At 35.9% G+C, this 22,927-nt stretch overlaps 1 protein-coding gene across 7 annotated transcripts in view; it reads right to left on the reverse strand.

The window, feature by feature from the left end:
- Nucleotides 1-22,927, reverse strand: part of LOC139685725 (galactosylgalactosylxylosylprotein 3-beta-glucuronosyltransferase S-like) — a 212,620-nt gene that overhangs the window by 18,234 nt on the left and 171,459 nt on the right. For 6 of the 7 annotated variants that reach the window (XM_071582765.1, XM_071582764.1, XM_071582762.1 and 3 more), the window contains 3 exons: nt 20,228-20,380; nt 8,128-8,320; nt 7,677-7,936 (listed from right to left, as the gene is read on the reverse strand). In XM_071582765.1, coding sequence (XP_071438866.1) covers nt 7,677-7,936; nt 8,128-8,320; nt 20,228-20,365 — 591 coding nt within the window. In that variant the 5' untranslated portion in view covers nt 20,366-20,380. Of the gene's footprint in view, nt 1-7,676; nt 7,937-8,127; nt 8,321-20,227; nt 20,381-20,587; nt 20,747-22,927 lie in introns of those variants that run through there. The other variant, XM_071582763.1, reaches the window with a different exon arrangement.

Genomic DNA, 22,927 nt, shown 5'->3' on the forward strand with positions numbered 1-22,927 from the left:
CTGGTTGTGGACAGATGTGATGTCTTCCTCCTTGATGGAGTTGCAGTAGACACCAGTTTTTGGTGACATCTATAGCTGCCTAAACTTTACCATGAACCAAGCTATAATTGATTGCAATGAAGTTAAAAGTCGCTGAGTGGCTCGCATCTTTGTGGAATTTCAGCCACCATTTTTCATAGCCTCTATCTCAATAAGGAGCTTTTTGGCTTGATTTATGAGCCTTACCTTGTAGAAAAAATAGCAATAGTTACAGCTGTTATTCTGCTTCAAGAGGACATGACAAATACATAAAACCAAGAACATCTAATGTGCTCTCTGCTTTCTTAAGCTAGTTTGATCCATTTGCTGTAAGCAAAGCTACAAGATTTTTTGGCACTTATTTTTCCTAATTTTGATTATTCTGATCTAGCAATTGCAGCACACTTGCTGAATGTGGTAGAAGGTGCTGATTCACATTCAATGGTTTTCTCCCCCTCTCAAAACCTCTCCCCTTAAAAATCAAAGATTATTTTAATTCAAGCTGAAAAGGAATATTTTCCTTAAACAGATTTTAGAAAATTAGGAGGAAAACTACATCAGTGGGGATTATATTTTGAGATATACAGCATTCACAGTTTTTGATTTCTTCTATTATGATTATCTACACAGGGATGCATTTATTTCATGCCCTTCCAATTCTTGATCGCCTAGCTTAATCAAAAATGAGGTACTCGGGGAATTGGTAAATTGTATATGAGCAAGATTGGAAGCCACTTTGAAAAAATTTTGAAGAATAGTCAATATTTAAGGCAGAGTGACTCTTTAACTTTTGCCTTACACATTTCACATGTGAAATGTTTAAGATAAATGGAGGGTCATGCCCTCATAGAAATAATAACACCTTATCTTATATAATGCCTAATATCATCCATGTGAGATCTGTCAAAATCTTTTTCTTTCTGTGCACTACTTTCTCAATACAATCTCAATAGAAAACATCATAACTGAGCTATGCCAACTTGACCTCCAAAAGGGTTGTGGTCCTGATGAAATCCCAGTCCTACTGCTGAGTATGTGTATTGTGCCATTACTTTATCCTTTGCACATACTGTTCAATAAATCCCTCATTACTGGAATTTTTCCTAGCACACTTAAACCCACATATTTAGTACCAATACATAAGCAGGGTAACAGAAACAATGTATCTAACTATTGTCCAATTACCAAGCTCTCAATTATTGCATAAGCCTTAGAATCACAGGTTGTAGATAAGCTACTCCTATCTTTAATAGTATCATTATCTCCGAACAGCATGGTTTCACTAATGGAAAATCAACACTCACTAATCTTCTGGTTTTTCACAAGTATCTTATGGGAGGTATGGAAAAAAGCTTACAAACAGATGTCATATGTACTGACTTCAATAAGACTTTTGACGCTGTTAGTCATGAGCTTCTTAGAAAGTTGGATGAATTGGGAATGAGTGTTACCTTACTTGACTGGATGGAAAGTTACTTGAACAACAGAGAAGTTGTAGTAAAAATTAATGCATCTGAAAGTAAATATTTCTATCATCATCAAGCATTCCCCAAGGATTCCATCTAGGCCCACTATTATTTAAATTATTCATAAATGATATTACAATGGCATTATACTCAATTTCTTTTCTGTTGTATGCTGATGACTTAAATTTTTTTAACAGTTCAATCAATTGATGACCACCTAAGTCTGCAAAACTGCCTTTATAGGCTTCAAAACTGGTTTGAGCATAACTATATAACTTTCAATTTTAACAAATTGCTATTCTGTAATATTCAGCCAGAAAAGGAGTCCACAGCATTATTAATATCGCCTCAGAAATTATCCTATGGCCCGATTAACAAATATTAAAGACCTCGGAGTTATATTAGACTCACAGCTACCATTTAATCAACACTATGACTATGTTCAACCTAAAGCATACAAATCGCGTGGATTTATCTTCCGATATAGTAAAAAATTTAAACATATAAAGCCATTTAAATTTCTGTTTATCTCATTAGTTAGGTCACTCTGTGAATACTGCTCTACTGTTTGTTCACCTCACTACAAATTCCATATTCATACAATTGACTGTGTTCAAAGAAAATTTGTGCTTAAAATTGCATTTAAATTCAATCATCACAAAAATCTTTTTGTGATGTTACCTCTACTAAATCTTCCCTCTTTGCATAAACGTAGAAAAATTAATAACATAACTTTTCTTTATAAATTACAGCACAACAAGATTGATTCCTTAGAACTCCTAAGTGCTTTATCTTTCAGAGTTCCTTCACATAACACAATGAATGAAGCACTCTTCGAAATTATATATCACGTACAAAATTACCCTTACTACTCGCCTATAAGCCAGATTATGAGAGATGCCAACAGTTGTGATTATAGTGACCTACTTTCTACTACTCACCAGAATCCCTTAAAAAATGTTATTAAAAATATCTGAAGAATTTCAATGCTAATTATTGCTGTGTGGATATCTGTACAAGTCAAAGAGTTGTTCCTAATGCCCATTTGGAAAATTTTTTTGATCAATTCCACAAGGTCTAGTCAAACTACTACTAACATTTATCATTTTGCACCATCATTCTGGCCTGTAACAAATACTATATTTTTAAATTCTGTTTCCACTTTTTAATTTGGAATCTTCCAGCTCTCAGCTTCAGCAGATCCCAAGGCAGCTTACAGCCACGTTAGGGATCCTCTTCAGGTCTGCTGTACAATTAGTTTTTATGTCTGCAATAGAGTTGAATTGGCGTCCTTTCAAGGTTCATTTAACTTTGGAAAAAAGTCTGATGGAGCCACGTCTGGAGAGTAGGGTGGCTGCAGGATCATGGAAACTCCGGTTCTGGCGAAAACTCTGTCACGATCAGTGCCGTGTGAGCCAGCGCGTCATCGCGAAGGAAATGCCATGCATTGTTTCTCCACATGTCCAGACTCTTCCGGCTCACTGCGACACTCAGGCCTCTTCATGACCTTTGAGTAGAAATCTTTGCTGACGGTTTGACCTTGAGGGACGTATTCGTAATGAATCAGCCCTTGCCAATCGAAGAATCATACCAACATATGACCTTCACATTGGACCGGGACATGCAAACTTTCTTCGGTCGCGTAGAATGAGGACCTTCCCACTGAGAAGACTGGGCCTTTGTCTCAACATCATAATCATAAACCCAGGTTTTGTCACCAGGTACCATGGTTTTAAGAAACTCTGGGCTGGCATTGGCTCGATGTAGGAGTTCATGACCAATGTCCACACGTTTTTGCCTCTGCTCATCAGTCAGAACCCACAGGGCAAATTTTGATGCAACATTTGTCATGCCCAAAATGTCCGTCAAAATTGTCTGACAGGATCCAAAACTAATGTTCACTTCCGCGGCTATCTCCCTAACAGATAAACAGTGACTTGCCCACATAAAAACGTTCACCAATTTGACATGGCTGGGGTCTGTTGAAGTGGACGGCTGTCCCGTTCACAAATCTTCATCTGTTGAGGTTCTGCCTGATTTAAAACGACTGTACCACCCAAAACACTGGCTTCGACTCATAGCTTCATCAACAAAGGCTTGCTGAATCATTCCAAATGTCTCTGTAGCACTTTTGCCAAGTTTGAAACAAAATTTCACGCGCACACGCTGTTCCTCTGGCTCCTCCATTGCTGCCATTGCACACGGCGACAAACAGGTTAAGACACGTATAGCTGCTGCTGCGTAATGACTCGACGTAAAAAACACAACACCTCTCGTTTTAGCCGTCAGATGTGTCACTAGATGGTGCACTGTCTTGTTTCAATCGGTTGAAAGGTTTGTGCAGAATAAAATTAGTCCGGTCTTTTTTTGATCACACCTTGTATAATCACATTTCATTATAGTGATAGCTTGCACTGAAGCCTCCTATAACTTTAGAATTACAGACTTTCTGTGAGGCTATGACCTTCATAGAAGCTTCATTCAAATCATGTCAAGATTAAACTTTTTCCATACCAAAGGCATTTATTTCTCATTATGTCAGAGTAAATTTGCAAAAAATGCAGAAACAATTTTCAGGAAAAATCACATGAGATCGGATGCACTCACTGCTGATTGCAGGAATTCACTCAAGTTTCCACATTTACTCCATATTTATATATATTTCTAAATTTAGATTAGATGAATTCCATTGGATAATTGGTAGAATTGCTAAATAATCAACCCAGTACAAGGCTGAAAACACTCATTTGCATGAAACATACCTTTTAATGGCATAAGTGGCATACCTCAGTAATGGGATACATAACCAGGTTGCTACTACATGGTCTTGCTCAGAGAATGGCAAAATTTCATGGCTTTTAATTATTACAATATTTATTATTTATCACAGTTTCTTTTTTGGGAATACATTTTTTCAGAAATTAAAATGCACATGGGGTTGAGAAGTGTCATCAATAGAAAGGAGGGAAATTTTAAAAATAAGTTTGAGCAATATTTGTGCACTAGCACTACAGGTTACCTCTAAAAACTTTGAGATTCTGTTTGGTAAGTCTATTTCTGTACATAATTTCCCAAGAGATGAACAACCAGATTTAAAACAACACCTATACCTGAGGAGGAACTTGAGCCCGAGGCCTTTTTTGTCAACTAATGCACAGTACAGTACTAAATTTTAAGGAATCCTTATTTCATTTCAAGGTTACATCGTTCCAGAGCATGAAAATGTAGTAGAATAGCCAAATCCAACAATTTTATATTTATTACATTATTACCCTGACTAATGAAATCCCATTAAATGATTGTGTGTAATATTAATTTTATGTGTGCAAGTGATTGCCATGAGTTAAGCTGAAAAAGAAGAATCAAAGCACTTAGTAGAATTATAAGCAGCAACTGGTGAGCAGAACTCAACCTTTATACTATGCTGATGTGTCAGGATAAGTGGTGTTATACTATCAAAATTGGCAGTGCAGAACTACTTAGGGCAGTTTTAGCCAGAAATAACTGCCATTATTTTACTTTACTACACATTTCTGAGCAAGGAGAAATTTATAGTTGCCTTTTGGATATTCAGGTTTGTCTTTATCAAACAGGGTCCTCCTTAGCAATTAGTTCGATAACTGAGGGTCAACTGTAAACATAGAGATAATATTGTGATTTCCATTGGTTACAGTTGATATTAATGCCACATTAACTATCAAACAAGAGTACAGAAAAGTGAATTCTGCTCCATTTAAAATGCTATCATATCAAATATCTAAAGGCAATAACCACAGAAAAATTAATATCATTACAATGTAACTTACTGTTATGATGTACAATGCTTATATTTGATAACTATGAAACAAATATAAAACAATATAGCAGAAGGAGACTTCTGCTCCGTTAAAAATATTTTGATATACCACCTTATTTGAAGAAACATTCAAATCAATGCTGGAACATTGAAACTGAGCAAAATGTATTTCCTGACAAAATTCTTCTGGGAATATTTGATTTCATTGACAACTTTCACCACCAATTGCCACTGCATTGAGAATTCATCAATGACATCTGATAGCTTTAGAAGCACAATAAGAGAACCCTAGTAGCATTAATTATTATCGTAAGAAATGCCATCAGCTACCATATCATAAATTATTATTTTTTCATGGGAGGCGACCAACAGCTAAGGTCATTTGCACCATTAGGAAAGAAAGGGTGGAGAGAAACCTGGCATCGGCATTAGCCTACTCTTGTCGAAAGGCACCAAGGGGTCCACAGTTTAACGTTCGATCCTACGGACATTGTGCTCGCCACAAAGCACCTCAAGTAGGGATTGGGATACCACTGAAAAATATTTGTTATCTCAGGGATTGGAACCTGGGCCCTCTTGATGAGAAGCCTGTACGTTAGCCACCACAACATCCTGATCCCATCATAGATTAAAACCAATGAACCACTACCACAGCATTTGGGTTATCAATGTACAGAATTACTACCAGAGCTTCATTCACATTACTTAAATCTCCTGCACCTTACTGCACTAACCTGCACTTTCCCATTTGTATCACTGGAAGTGCAAGAAATATTCTGCATTTATGTCATCAGTGCAGGTGCTCAGAGTGCAGTTTATCTCAGCACCTTTTGCACTTGATCTGATGGTGATACAAAAGGTGCAGATGTGGTAGCATGGGAAAAAAGATAAATAAACAATATGATGGGAAGTGGGAAATCAGAATGCGATAATATTTTATGCAATCATTTTTTAGACCTTTTTTGTTGGATATATAGGTGGTGTGTAAATCATAAATTTCTTAATTAAGGCACATACTTTTGACAATTGTTTATGCTCCAATTATTAGTTATATTTACGAAAAAAATAAGTAGTCATTACAAGTGCTTTTTCTTACTATTCCAACATATATAATGAATTTATTAGTACTCTATTAAAAATAATTTGTCCCAGGATACATAAAGATAACTTCACTTTCACGAGCATAACAGTGATTCCCTAAACTAACAAGTGACACCTTTTAATTGTTTCCATTGTATTTGAGATGCTCGTGGTGACTTTCCAAATAAAACTAAAAAATATAATAATATTTAAAGCAGTAAAAGGGGTTCCTTTGCATACAACTTTACAAAACAGTGAATCCATGTTATCTTTGCATTACCCTAGGTAAATGGATGTAAAAAAATCTATTTAAGTGTCCAGCAACTAAATAAGAAGAGGTACAGGAATAAAAAATGTTAGCCAGTCGTCTAAGTCCATTAAGATTCTTCATGTAATAGAGATCACACATTACTGTCTCCACATTATTGTCCTCTCCATCAATTGAAAAATCCACCAAATATCACACCAATATAAGGTCAGAATATTTCTTTGCTATACTTGTTTAATAATACACGCAACAGACTATTCAAATCATGGGTCTGACACCTAGGTGAAGAGATGTGAACGAAGCTCAGGAAAAACTAGCTGGTCTGGAGTCTCAATCTTTATTTAAAATATCAATAAATGGAAATTACTAGCTTGTAAGAGAATAACTACAAACATAAAACTGGGAACAATGAAAAACTGGAATGGAAAAATGCAATATTTTCCATCATAAAAAATGAAAACTTTTCAGAGAATTCCATTCTGAAAGATTTTCCTGCCTTTAGAAATTACATTTCATAATTTCAACAGAATGATTCTAATCTTGCACTTCAGCATTAAATGCAAATCAGCACTAATTTTGTTATTTTAATGGTGGGATTGATGAATCCAAGACAGTAAACCTTGATCAATAAATAACTTGCCAATAGTTGCAGCCAAGAGGGAGTAAATGAGCACTTAATTGTAGAGAAACTATCTAATCTATGTTGTATAGGTGATAGAACCTCTGACTTGTGACAAAGAGGAGATGACAAAACTTGTAGAATGAAAAAGTATTGTTCACTTGGCATCAACAAAAATTCTTATCAATTTAAATTAATAAATGGAATAAGGCTAAAACAAAGTATTATGCCAGATAAATTCTTGTAATTTATGTCAATTACATCTGCACTGACAAATCATGACTAATAGTCACTCAAATGACGAGAAACAGGCTTATGGGTTGAGTTCAGAATTAACGAAAAACTGAATACAGTATTTTATCAAAACATTCCTTCTCCGTATCCATTTAAGTGCAAATCACAACAAAAAAATTTACTTATTGTACTTACATTTTTAACAACAGGTGCACTCACACCAAAATCACCAATCAAGCCCACAGGAAACATTGATACCTTATTGGTACCACGGATTTCTTCAAACAGTTTCAAATCAAAGGTATTATCATCATCACCAAAGTAAAGTACACCCCCATTGGCATTCTTTCTGATCCAGTTCATTGCAGCCCTCCTATTTGATACGCCTCTTGGGGAGGCTTTCAGTTTTCGATACTCGGACGGCATTGGGCTTGCCATATATGTGAATGGAATGCCTACAGGTAATAGCAATATTAAGAAGCCCTAATTAATGGGTCTTAGAAAAATGCATTGATGAGGAATTTCAGATGGAGATAAATTTCAAAAATTAAAGTACTATTTAGATTAAGACTTGCATTACCAACTAATAGTTGCTTTACCACATTGAATATATCTATAATATAAAAATCAAATAACATTTTCATACCAAAATTCTTGAGCAATTTCAAAATCATGTCATTACAAGATGAATTGTCATCAGCTACAATCCAATGGAGATTGGGAACATGCATCAAAGTGTGGCCAACTCGAGTCAATTCAGCAGCTTGTTCTCTTCGAGGATACGTTGGTGTTACAAAATATATGGTCTGCAGGCCATCCTGATTCTTGTTCCGGCCATCCTACATGAGAGATGTAAAAAATTACATTTTTACTGATTTAATAAGCAGAATGACTAGTAACAGTGTTACTATACAATGCATTTACATTTCACAATATCATTTTTGACGGAGAAGGATGTTATCTGTTTTAGTGTAATAATAGGGCAAGATAAAAAGAGAAAATCATTATAAACAATCAAAGATGAGTCACAAAATTATAAGTTGAACCAGAAAAGATCCAAGATAGATGGAAGGAGTATATAGAACTGTATCATAAAGACAGTAGGCTAGCAAGCTCAGTAGAAAGAGAACATGACGTAGACTAACTCAGGTCCAGGCTTACTCGATGGTGAGATAGAAGGGGCATTATGAATTGAAATCAAATAAAGTCGTTGAGGTACACAAAATTCCCATAGAATGACCTTCAGGATTAGGAAAAGGCAGGAGGGTGATTTTTTATGGATTAATTTGTAACATTTATGAGAAAGAAAAATAGCCGGAAGATGTCATCAGATTACTGTTAGTTCCTATTCCAAAAAATTCAAAGGCCGCCAAGAGTGAGGACCCCAGAAACTTTAGTTTGATTTTGCAAGTGGTTCTCAGGATTATCAATAAGAGATTGGAGAGCAGGGCAAATTATTACTTAGGGGATAATCAGTTTGAATTCAGGAAGGGGAGAGATAGGAGACATCTATAACACAGGCACATGGCAGACGGAGAGTCCAAATGGACATTTTAAGGTCAGTAGAGTAAGACAAGGGTATCCATTATCATCCTGCCATCCTATAAGCAGTGGAAACAGTAAAAGAGGCATGGGAGTTACTGCATCATCAATCTTCAGTTTGTCAAAAAGCCAAAGGCTTGCAAACCCTGCTGAGTGCATTGGAAGGTTGATGCAATAGGTGTGGAATGAGAGTGAATGTAAATAAAACAAAGGTTATGTGGTTTTCCAGGAGGAGAAAGGCTAATTTAAATGTTCAAATAGGTGGGCAAAAATTGGAGGAGGTGGAAGTTTACCTATCTCAGAAGTCTTTTGGATGAAAATGATCAAAGGAGGGAAATAAAAAGAAGAATTGCATTAGGCAGAGAAGGTTTCAAAAGAACAAGGGAATTGATAGCAGGGACATTAATTAAGTATATTAAGATTAAGCTAGTCAAAACTTTGATATGGCGTATGGTTTGGATGGCATGGAAACATGGTTAACGAAGCAAGATGATTATCATAGATTGGAGGCTTGTGAAATGTGGTGGAGGAGAAGGATGGAACAGGTACAACGGACAGAAAGGAAAACAAATAAGGAAGTCCTAGGTATGGTGGAGGAGGAGAGGGGATTGTTGGGAGAAATCATAAGGAGGCAGGAAAGATTGATTCAGAGCATTTTGATTGGGAATGGAATGTTGAAGACTGTGACAGAGGGGAAATCGTTGGCCAAATGAGGAAGGGGAAAGAGTAGGATAGGCATGGTGGATGCAATGAAGGAAAGAATGAAGTACAGGGAATCGAAGAGGGACTTACTGTAGGGTCTGCCTTCAGCCTGTGTTTCTGTTTAGGAGAGGCAAGTAAACACATTGTTGTACAATTGTGTAGGCTGTGTCCATTCAAATCCTACCTAAACTGGTACAATACAAAAAATGTATTATGTATCCTCCTTTCATACACTAAGTTTAGAATCACTCCTTGAAAATTTTTTACACACAATCACAGTTTATCGGTAAAGCAATTGCATAACTATGTGACCTGAGGATAAGTCATTGGTTAAAATACACTATTATTAAAAACTCATGAGATTATAAGTTTGCTTGATTCCCTTGTGAATTAAAAAAACCATGATTTTCATTGAGATAACATTAGAATAAATTCAAATTTTATTCAATGAGTCAACCTACGATTGTATTAGGGTAAGTCCCGGAGTTATTCTGACCAAGAAATGTAAGCAGTAGCAAATAATGTAGCCAAGACAGTGGTATTTTCCTACAATCACAATGTTAAAAAAATCCCTTTAGCGTTTTCTGTGCAATACATATTTTCTCAACATTTGAGATAAGAAAAATCCGATATCTAGAAGCTTATCCCATTCATGTGCGCTACCATTTTAAATTCAGAGAAATTATTGGGTATTATCCCTTTTCTCTTTGAAACAATTTTACTCCATTTAGTTCATGTTTCCAATTATGCGATGCAGTGGCTATCTGAGCAACATATAACTCATTTCATGAAAACAATCAAAGAGGTGGCATAGTATTGATTCATTTTGTACAATGTGGTTTTTTAAGTTACACCTTTTTTACATGTTATGTGAAATTTGCAGTAAGAATGCATACTTGTCATTTCTAATACTTTGTGCTCAGTACCTCAATTTCTTATTTCTGATTTTCTTTGGTAATGTAAACCTTTGTCCAATTAAAAAACATTTTCTAATGATTATTTCTTGCATCCATTATTTGAGATAAAATGTATGATATAAAGCATATACAGAATATACTTTTAGTGGACTGATACTCTCATTTTAGTGTAAGGTGATTTGTGCATGATTAAGATTGTAGACAGTTTTTCTACTAAGTAATTTATTTTATTTTGTAAGTAAGAAGAAGTCTTTCATATTAAAAAATTTCCTAATCCTGGTTTTTAAAACCCAAGATTCTCTGATCGCACAACATTTTTGTGATTCTCAAAAGGAAACTTTTTCAAGTGAAGTACGGCTCTTTAGATGGTGATTTAAAAAGAGAAAAAGAATGGATTATTACCTTCAGATGGGGAATTGAATAGTTGGAAACTAATGCCACATTGGCTAAATATATGAGTATTACAAGTGTAGGCATGCACATAGAACACAAACTAATCACAAAAGCCCTAATTATTTTTGACAGTGCAGATGGAAATAAAGAAAGTCAAAAAGGCCATTCATGGATTGGGCTCAAATCAAAAAGACAGCCCCAAGAAAACAGAAGAATTATATAATATTGTATTTTTCCAGAAAAAATACACAACATTAAGGAAATTCCTAAATGTGATGTAAACATAGATTGATGTGGACGTAAATTATTATAATTTGAAGTTCTGCTAGATGCATGGAGTAGATATTCACTCACTGAGAGATACATCATTCCTTGTTAAATTCAACTTTTGTTTAAAGAACCATCTGATTCCTAAATTGTGAGGAAGTACACTGTATATTCTAATACCCAATTCTCTACGGCTTTGCATTATGTATCTCATTTCTAGACTCTGTAAAAGCTATTCATTCTTTGGGCGTCACAATTATGGTAATCACGGTTTACGGAAAATGTTTGACATTAGATCCTACAAAACGTAAAATAGTCATTAATTAAATAGAAAAATGACACAGATTCAAATATTTGAACATGAGTTTTGAGGATGAATTATACAGTATTTGCATAATTAATCTAATTGCACAACGTTTTAGCTTACAAATGTTGATTGAATATGATAGTGTACTTAAAATATAATATTATCAATATTAAAGATGGTGAAGAGTAATCTTGCTTGTTAGTCTCACCTATGGTTAAGATTTAATTAGTGCTTTATTTTCTTGTGACAAAGTGATGTATTTATTTTTGCTACAATTCGCATGTGACTATCTATGTGACTTGCCCAGTCTGCTTTTCTTTTTTGATATACTTCTTTACCCTCTGAAGAGCAAAAGTAATGTGTTTCATTCAAATCAGCCTGTCCTAGTTTCAACTGTAAACATCGCAAAGTTGTGTTTATTTTCAACAGATTATGGGTGCATGCCATTATCAGTGATTTGGATTGAAACTTCATGCATCAGTTATTTTATTTTCAAATGTCATCATGAGCAATACACATGCCCTTTTGAGATTTAGATATTTGATGGGATATGAAAACTATAGCAATTTTGAGTTTAGGATGAAAAATTACTTGATGCAAGAAAAATTATGGCATGCTAGTGTTGGTTATCCTGATGGAGATAATAATTCAAGCAGTGACACCAAGGGATAAGGACGGCGTATTTATCAACCGCATACTGGAGGATTTGTTCCTGCACACACACACAAATCCTTGGGAAACTAAGTGCTAACCATGGAAATAGGGGAAAAATAACAGTGGCTAACAATGAGAAACTTTATAGTGAGATTTCAGATATTTTACTTATGAATGAAATGGACTCAATTGAAGGGATTCGTTAGTTGTATATGTACCAAATTTCAATACCAATCTCTGTTTCAGTGAGTTAAGCTGTTAGAAAACATTTTCTAATTGAGTTTGATAATAGCAGGTGTAAATTTTACCTCAATGATTGTAAAATCTCTGGGGCTCATGTTGACAACATCCAATGAAAATGGTTTTTTTAAGTTAAATATCAACATGCCTGAGTACAGGTGTTAAGCTACCATTGCTTCATCACCAGCTGATTTGTGGCATTATCAATTTGCACCTATGAAGAATTGGAATATCGTTAATAAGAAATGTTTTTATTGAGCATGTTGATTTTAAAGGTGTCCATAATGCCCTGCGTGCTTTGTCTTGAATGTAAACTGCAGACACAGCCATTTAAGAAAATTAGATGCAAGAGGACATGGACACACTAGATGCGCAATACATAGTGATCTCCATGGACCCATGAGTCTGGCATCATTTGATAGCAAAAGTATGTAGATACTTGTTAATGATTTGTCACTGAAAATTTAAGATTTTTATTTACAGTCCAAATCAAAAGTTTAGCTGGTGTTTGTCAGATTTAAATCCAAAGTTGAAAATCAAACAGGTGAGAGAAATAAGATACTTAGGAGTGATAATAGCTCTCAATATGTTCAATATGTTAATACAAAATTGTAAGGCTACTTATTATCTGAAGACATCAAGTATGAAACTACCATTCCTTAAACCCTGGAGCAAAATAGAGTGGCAGAAATAACAAATAGGTTCATCATTGAATAAACAAAATATTTACTGAAGTATGCTAATTTATCCAAGAGTTATGGACTACGCTACTCTACGCTACTACGCAATTTAATAAACACATACAAGAAGAAGGGAAACTTATAGGGGTCAACCGTGGTGATTTGGAAGTGGAAATCAACAGCCACTGCAGAGGCAAAATTACTTTCTGTGCAACAGCCTCATTCACAAAAGTCTGTCAGAAGAAGAAGAAGAACTAAAGCAGGGACCGGAAGCGGAGGACACTCGACGAGCAGGAAGATGGGAAATGGTGAGGAATGGCATGTCTAGCGAGCAGAGTGTTACCCAGTGGCTCTACAAGCAGACCCAAGGGTGTGCATGGTATAGGTAAAATAGGTAGGCACGGTAAAATTGAAGGTAAGGGCTGAAATATCCTCCAGGTGAACTGTAGAAGTGTCCTCAACAAATCTAGGGAATTTGAGACTGTAATAGATGTGTGTAATCCCAACATCATAATTGGCACAGCATCTTGGCTTAACGATAGCATTACATCGGCTGAAATTTTTCCATCAAATTACAATGTCTATCGAAGGGATTGAGGTGGGAGGGGCGAAGGAGTATTAATTTGTGTTTGTAGCAACATAATAAGCTTTTTAGATAGGCAACAATGTAACTGTGAGATGATGTGTGTAAGGATACGTGAGGCAGAAAGTAGCAAATGGTTAAAAATAATTTTTCTGTATAGAAGTCCAAGCGAAGGTATGCACTCGTTGGAGATCCTTGCTGACTATTGTCCTGAAAATCCCCAAGATAATATCATCATAGCCAGGGATTTAAACTTTCCAGAAATAGGGTGGGGGGGCAAAACAGCGGGGGGCGGGCAGACACAAGACCTGGTAAATCGCCTCATTATTGAAGAAGGGTTTACTCAGGTAGTAAATAAGCCCACTAGGGAAGAAAATACCCTCGATGTTTTTCAAGTTAGACCTCAAAACCCTATCAGTAGTACGAGGGTCATCCGGAAAGTAGTACCCGTTCGTGCCGCATGAAGTGCTGACGACGCGAGTAGCCGCTGGACGAGGTCAGATAGCTTCAGTGGCTTGTCTGCCTTCTCTGAGCCAAGTTGCGTGACGCTAGCATTGCCTGTGTTGTTTCTGTGATTGTTTACAATGTTTAAAAAAATTGAGAACGCCGCCAGTTGTGAAGTGAGGGCAGTGATTAAATTCCTCAATGCAAGAAACGTTCGCCCATGTGATATTCATCGCCAATTAAAGGAGGTGTATGGAGACAATGTAATGGACGAGTCGTCTGTTCGGCGGTGGTGTCGCAACTTCAACATGGGGAGGGGGAACACACACGACGATGAGCGTTCGGGGAGACCGTCTGTCATTACAGACCAACTGGTGAGCTCAGTTGACGAATTCGTGAGGAACGATCGGCGCGTCACAATTGATGACATCTGTGAGCATTTTCCCAATGTTTCTCGAACAATTGTTCATGAAATTGTTAAACACCATCTGCATTATGCAAAAATTTGTGCAAGATGGGTCCCTCGCGTATCTCAATGAGCTGGCGGCGAAGGACTATGCAGCAGGAATACAGAAACTTGTCACACGTTATGACAAATGCCTTAATTTGCTTGGAGATTATGTTGAGAAGTAGTTTAAAGTATCCTCTTTCAAATAAAATTTTTTATGTTTGTTAATATTTACTTTTGTGTCTTTATTTCACGAACGGGTACTACTTTCCGGATGACCCTCGTATAATGTCTTTCCGGGAATAAGTGATCATGCAGTGTGTGTTCAAATGGACTGGTATAGATCAACAAAAGGAGGCATGGGGGATGAAAAGAAAATTTGGCAATATACCCGGGCAGATTGGGAAGGGTTTCAGGAATTTTTAAGGGGCAAGTTTCCTGGATGGGCAGGTAGTGGAGCGACCGTGGAGAAAATATGGGAAAAATTCAAAGAAATAATTCTTGAAGGGCAAATGAAGTATGTTCCCATAAAAAATTTGAAACAGATCACAGATGCGGAGTACTAAAACAAAACCATTAAAAAAAACCTCAAGAGAGCGGTAAGAAAGGCACACAGATTAAAGAATTGAAGTAAAGAAATGTCACACCACTACAGGACCTTGGTCCAGAACCTAAATGGGAAAAGAGGAAGGCAAAGGAAAAATTTCTTATTAATGCAATTTCATAAGACAATGCAACAAAATTCTAAAGATACATGAGAATGAGGAGAGAAAACAGGGAACGCGTGAATATATTAAAAACCAAGGAAAATGGTATTATAACAGACATTATAGATATAGCAAATATGTTCAACTCCTGCTTTGTGGATGTTTTTCGGGGAATAGAAAACAAAAAGGAAAATAAGTCTTGGCTAAATAGCACAGAAACAACAGAGAACTTTATCAGCGTAACAGCACCAAATAGCTCACTGCCCTCCACAAATGGTATTATCGTGGAGGAGTTGTATTTTGTGAAAAAAATAAGGAAGATGAGGAAAAATAAGTCAGGGGGACCGGATAATATATCAGTTGACATTCTAAAACTGGTTGAAACTGCAATAGCTTCGTACCTGAGCCATTTATTCAAAGTAACTTTAAATAATGATGCCTTGCCCAATGATTGGAAAAAAGCAAATATTATACCAATGTTCAAGAAAGGGGATAAAACAATAGCCAAAAATTATAGGCGGTAAGCATTACCTCAGTTGTTTGCAAAATAATGGAAAAAAGAATCGCTGACTACATTTCGGAATGGTTGAAAAGAGATAGATGGCTATTCAAACACCAACATGGGTTTAGAAGAGGATACTCGTGTGAAACGTAGCTTTTGGGATTTAGCCATTATATCAGCAACACAATAGATGAAGAAAAGGATGTTGATGCAGTAATCATTGATTTTTCGGCAGCTTTCGACCGAGTACTCATGATAAATTATTGTAAAAGTTGGATTCGTTAACATTGGATTTAAGGGTAAAACAATGGACAAAAAATTTTCTTCGACGCAGAACTCAAAAAGTAAAATTAAGGGATACATTTTCAAATGAGGCAAGTGTTTTGGCAGGAGTTCCACAAGGCAGTGTTCTAGTGCCATTACTCTTCCTAATTTACGTAAATGATCAACGAAACAATTTACATTCCCAAATAAGACTCTTTGCTGATGACTGCATTATATACAGATGGGTAGAGCATGTAAATGACCGCGTAATACTACAAAACGACATCAATCGCCTTGGTGACTTGGTTATAAATAATAATATGGGCATTAATGTAAGTAAGAGTAAGCATATACATTTTTCAAATTAAAAGAATGCAGAAAAGGAAATTTACACCCTCTATGGAGAAAAAATCCCACGTAGCAGTCATTGCAAATATTTAGGCATTTACTTAACTAGGGATCTGGGGTGGGAAGTCCAAGTAGATAATTTGACACGGAAGGCATTTTAAGTATTGCATTGGGTAATGAGAAATTTCAAAGGAAGTAGCGTAGCCACAAAAGAAAAAAGCATATGAGGTACTGGTTATCCCTATCCTAGAATACTCGTCCATAGCATGGGATGCATATGAGGTGGACATATTAAAAAGATAAAAGTTCAAATAAAGGCAGCAAGATATGTACTCGGATGGTACAAAAGAACAGATAGAGTCACAGAAAAGTTAGATACACTGAAATGGGAAAGTTTGAAAAATACAAGAAAAAGGAGTAGGTTAGGCGCGATGTATAGAATTGTTAAAAAGGACGAAGTGTGGGAAGATTTATGGAAAGAGATAGAAAAGCCTAACTTTAAGGGAAAAAATGACCATAGTTTCAAAATAAAAACAAGAATGCAAAAAACAAATAAGAAAAAATCCTCTTTTTTAAATAGAACTATTATTGATTGGAACCAGCTGCCTGGAGGTTTGTTTGAGCCCTTTCCATCCAATTTTAGAAGTTTTAAGAATAAATGTAAAGCAGCCACTGTGTGAAAAACTTCATTGTAGTTATTAAAATATTGTTTGTATGTGATGTGGACGGCATTTTGTATGTGATGTGGAAGTGTCATTGTATGTAAGAATATTTGGTCTCCTATCTGTTTTTCTAGTGCGTGCATGTATGTATTTTTTGTTGCAAGAGTGATCATTGACCAAATTTGACTGTTGCCACCAGGAAAATCGCCTTATTGCAACGTAATTCTTAAATAATAAATAAATATATTGTTGAGGGATACTTGTACACTTTCATAAGGTACAAATTAAGAGAGCCACCTTATCCAAAGATATAATTTACTGCTCAAGATGTATTCTTGAAAGGCAGTTTTTGCAAGCATGAATCATCTCTTAGTGATCAACAGCCCTGAATATTTGATGAGCTTCCACAGGATCTCAACATTGAAATCCCATTTCAGATTAGAACTTGAGAAAGGACCACGGAATTTGGGGAAGGGTACTTGGGCTAAGGATTTATGACAAATTCTAATGAATAAACTTACTTTCATGAGAAAATTTGACCATTTGAGTTTTTCAATCTTTTAAGGGTCAGTTCATGCCACATCAACCGATAACTTTCCAAAATAAAACCAGCTTACTTGGAATTTAATGAAATTCACTAATGACAATAGTTTTGTTGAGGACAGTAGCTCTTTATAATTTTACCTTCCTACATGTAATGATTTCTGAATTAGAGGTGTTTGAATTTTGGGTGCAACCTCCAAGCCACCATCAAGCTGCAGTGCATTTTTAATGGCATCCACACCTAGACTTATTCAATGAAAAAACTAACCCACTGAAAACCATGGAGTTTATCAGTGAAAATTTCATAAACTAGTAATTTCAAGAATAAGTTCTAAGGAAAAATTACTCATTACTAGATATGAAACAAACAATATTTATCTTCAGATTAAGTTTTATCATAAACACACACACAAGCACAAAAAAGAGAAATGCTTGAGCATGCACCATACCCTTAAGATGGACCTGTTTCAGGCAATGATAGATCTTTCTCAATTAGCAGTTTAATTGAACTACTTGCCCACAAATCATGCCAATATTAGTACAAAGGAACTGATACCATACGAGTACAGTCACTTTCACACACTATTAGGAAATACATATGAAAGATCAAAAATTATATATGAAACTGTTACAGACCAGTGTACCTTGCAGCAATTCTTAAATACAGATGGGAAAACTGCAATTAAGATGGATAGCTAAATCAGATTTTTTCATGTAGTGAATGCTTATAATTTGTTTTCATACAAAAATTCATACATTTCATCACAGTTTGTCAATTAGTTAAAGGGTGTTGGTGGCTGGCTTTTCTTACAACTCTTTATTAGCCCACAATGCTATATCCGGACTCCCATAACTAGCAACAAAAAAACATGGTCAATTAATGCCCTAAATCACTGAAATGGAGAGAAAAATTTGATAAAGGCTAGTTCTTACACTGTCCAGCATTTCTAAGATCAAAATAGTGTGCATTTCTGACCCTGAGAAATTAAATTTTTATCCTATTCATTAGATGATACTGTACTTCATGTACAAAAGCTAAATATGCTCAAGGTAACGAAATAAAAAACATTGAGATGAGGTAGCAGTAGTTTTTATGGAAGGTGACCAACAGCTCATTGGCACCATTAGGGATGGATCGAAGGAAAGGATGGAGAGAAACCCGGCATCAGCATTAGCCTACTCTTGTCGAAAGGCACCAAGGGGTCTGCTGCATTTTAATATTCCATCTGACGGGCATCGTACTCACTCACTCTAGGAGCTGTCCACAAAGCACCTTAAGTAGGAATCTGCTGAAAAATATTTGTCTCCAAGGGTGTGAACCCGGGCCCTCTCAGTGGGAAGCCTGTATGTTAGCCACCATTCCGATCCTCTTGAGACGAGGTGTTAATGCCATCAGTCTACTAGTAAATAGCACAAGGATAGGTTACATGATGACATGATGTATTTGCCCAATGAATACTTGAACCTGTATTCAATTAATTTCCCATCTCTGACCAATTGTCTACACTGTACTCTCTACATATTTTGTATAACTTCTACTAGAGCAATCAGATTTGAGCCCTTTACTAACACTTGCACTGCTAAATTTTCCATTGCTGAGCAAAGTAATTGAAAGCGAAAAAAAATGATTATCAAACAAATATGCCAGGGCACCCGAACTGAAGCACTCAAAATGTAGTACAGAGTTCAAAGTATTTGCATGGCAACTACAGTTAACACAATACAACGTAGTAATTTGTTAATATTCTATTGACTTCACTGCTACTTAGATAGTAGTATCTATGTGATTGCGTTTCAGTTGGAATACAGCAACCTACATGTGTGGTATCAGATCCTTTGAGCTGTACAATTAACTGAAGTGGATATACCATTTAACCAGAAACAGGTCCATCGTAAAGAGAAAGTACATGTTTACACATTTGTCTTTTGTGCTGTTCTATGAGTGTTCACCACAAAGTAATGTGTTCATTTTATATCTAGTAGCAAATGATTTTTTTACAGAAAACACACTTGAAACTTCTACTCCAAGGAATCATCAATAACTGACGCCTCCATTTACAATGGTGACAACGCACCTATCTTTTCCACATTCGGTGCAGTAGGAATCATCCAATACCATTTTCAGTATATGCTGTCAATTGAAAAATATCTCAATTGTTCGAATAATTTAATTAACTTAGATCGTACTAATTCATTATTATGAAGATGAGACGATTCGAGACCAGCATTCCATAAATTTTATTGAGAAAACGTTTCTGAATGTTTTCAATCAGTTCAAGTCTGGTAATGGATGATTTACAAAACATGATGCAGCAGACCTTTCGGGTGGTTAGAGGGGTTTTAACCATAATTCAAAAACCTGTATATCAGAAATGATTCCATGATGAAGACTACAATTCCACCGAGGCCCTGATCCCAAAAATGGGTTAGTCCACAGCTGCGTTCAAGGAATTCCGAGAAGGGTCATTTCAAAGAATGATTGATATGACATAGTTTAGCCCTAGTTAAAAATTTTTAATGAATAATTTAAGTTAATGCCTTACCTCAAAAGATACATGACAGGTGAAGACGTATTCCCGAGTGGATATTTTCCTGGTTTCCTTTCCTTGTGATATCCACACAAAATATAGAACTGTAATCATCATCATCATTGTAAACAGGAACATGTTCTGGAACCGCATATTCAGACATATAATCTGAAAAGGAAAGACGCACACTATGAGAGAAATATTTCAATGACCTCAATAATCATTTGAACAGAAAACATGCTCGCAACTTAATTACAACGCTTCAAAACCCTGAAAAATTAATGATGATTGGCATAATGTTACGCATTTACCGGTGCGGAAATACTTATAAAACTATTGCATTTAAATAGCGATGTGTTCAGTTGATTTATGTACCTTAAGGTGTTAATTGGTGTTCTTTACACAACCCACCGTCAGCCCATTTCCAAAGCTTGTCCTGTAGGCCTGAAGATATTCATTTCCTTCATTAATACCCGACTACCGAATGTAAAATGCCATTTTGAATTTTCAGAACGACAAATCGAAAACGACAGTCGAAATACCATAGGAGGCGTGTTCTGTAATCGGCGAGAAACCGCGGTAAATTGACGTTAATTAATTAGCTCCTAATTGATTGCTCCACGAGTTTACGGCTAACAGCCAAACACGGTAACTAACTTATTCATGCAGTTAGGCAAAGCAATGTCGTAGTTGTAACTTTGGTGCATTCCAGAATTATTGTATTTCTTTTTAAAATAATTGGATGTCGCGTGAAAAAAATGCATGCTATTCCTGATTGGTTATTTCGTAACTACTCTTATGCCATTCATCGGGCGGCATATGAAAATGGTGCCGGTATCTATTCCGTACAAACTGCGGTCATTGATTACGACAGAAGCCATTTCTGGCGCCACAGAAGCTTTTAGGAAGAGTGAACTTAAACACCGTTTTCTCAAGTCAGGAGTGATGTCATCAAATCTCAACCTAACTTTTTCGCTCACCACCAATGACAGTGCGAATTAGGCCTCGTTGCCAACCGTGGTTTCAATAATCATTCTTCACAGATGACTCTTAGTGAGCGCCTTTTGATTCCAACAAAGTTGAGAAGTTTTTTTGTCAACAAAATATTGCCTAACATTAATGCTTATTTATATTAGGACATGGACATATGAGTCCTTTCAATATTTAACTTCGACAATCTTATTCCATTGGATGTCGTTCTAAATACTAACAAAGTAGCATTACCGGGGAAAGTTGTAAATAAATAGGATACTTCAGTAAAAGAAAAATATTTCGTTGTAATTATTCACTGAATACACTGGTATCATTGTAAATTTAGAAGTAAACTTAAGCCTACAATGGATTTACGAAAGGGTTTTTGTGCACAGGAATTGTCGTATATAATATTCTTCCTCACATAATGCTGGATACCTACATTCATCTGTCAAACCACTATAAAAATAGATTTGATGCACGTCATGATATTCTTCAAGACTTTCATGCCTGAACCGATCGTTCATTTTCTTAACATATGATATCCCGTTTCTTTACCGATGGTAAACCGTTATGTACCAACTTGAAAACTCGACCACAGGAATTTTTCTTTGTTAAAGAATATCTCGTTGTATAGTACAATTTATCTCCTCTTACGACATCGCATTTAGAGATACATACTTAATACATCCTCTTAGATTAACCATGTCATACATATACCTATATCACATAATGCATATTGTTTTTGAACAATCAAAATAATTTCTGCAAAATATGAAAACGTGGAGATGTTTGTGAGGTAATAAGTACTTTCCTCTATGATGATGAATTCTAAATATAAAGCCCATTATTGGTTTGCCTCAAAAGCTGGCTTGTAAGGATTATTTATTTACGATTTCTCAATAAAGTCTGGTTTTTGTCATCAAACAATGTATCGATAGCGTTCAAAGTTCTTTAGTACCGAGAGTTAAACGCAAGTATTTTTAACTATCTAAACGCTTTCATCAAACACTGCTTATAAGAGAAAGTGGGTAATTATGTATTTTTTCAATTCCATGCAGTCGCAACATTTAAATAAACATACCTCTATCTGCTGCACAAGTCCTGTTACTCTTTCTTCCCGAGAAAGAATCTTCGTAATCCCACAAGAGAGCTGTCGCTTCTTACCCAAGTCTCGTAACTTGTTCTTCCAAGAAAGATGAATTTCCTGGAGACACTGAATCTCTAAGTCTTATTCCAACCAATTTACAGTGGAATACCATGGGAGTTTCAATATCACCAATCCGTAAAGTCCGTACTAAACTTTTCCCTCCAAGAGTATTGTGTATATCGACAGTGATTGGTCGAAATTTTCTGAAATGTTGACTCACGTGATGAACTGGTGGAATATTATTATTAAGAATTAGTTACCTCATTATAGTAGTAAAACTTTAACTAACACTCCAGTGGAAGAACTTTTGAAGTAAATTATTCCCTACGGAATCTATACGAAAAAATAAATAAATTTTGTCTCGGAATCGGAACGCTATCTAGGAATCCGAACTCCCCGCACGAAATTTATTTTGATGCAACGATATAGTCGCATCGGGTTTCCGTATCCACTTAACTGGACAGGAACTCTGTTTCGCTATACGCAAGCATAATCCGGTGAACAAAAATACGGTAGGGATACTCAGGTATTGGTCATGCAATGGGGTAAAATCGTTAATGAGTAATGGGTGAGAAGGGAGGAGAGGAAGGGTT

This window comes from Hetaerina americana, unplaced genomic scaffold, assembly GCF_022747635.1.
Source record: "Hetaerina americana unplaced genomic scaffold, ioHetAmer1.1.p SCAF_12, whole genome shotgun sequence".
Taxonomy (NCBI): domain Eukaryota; kingdom Metazoa; phylum Arthropoda; class Insecta; order Odonata; family Calopterygidae; genus Hetaerina; species Hetaerina americana.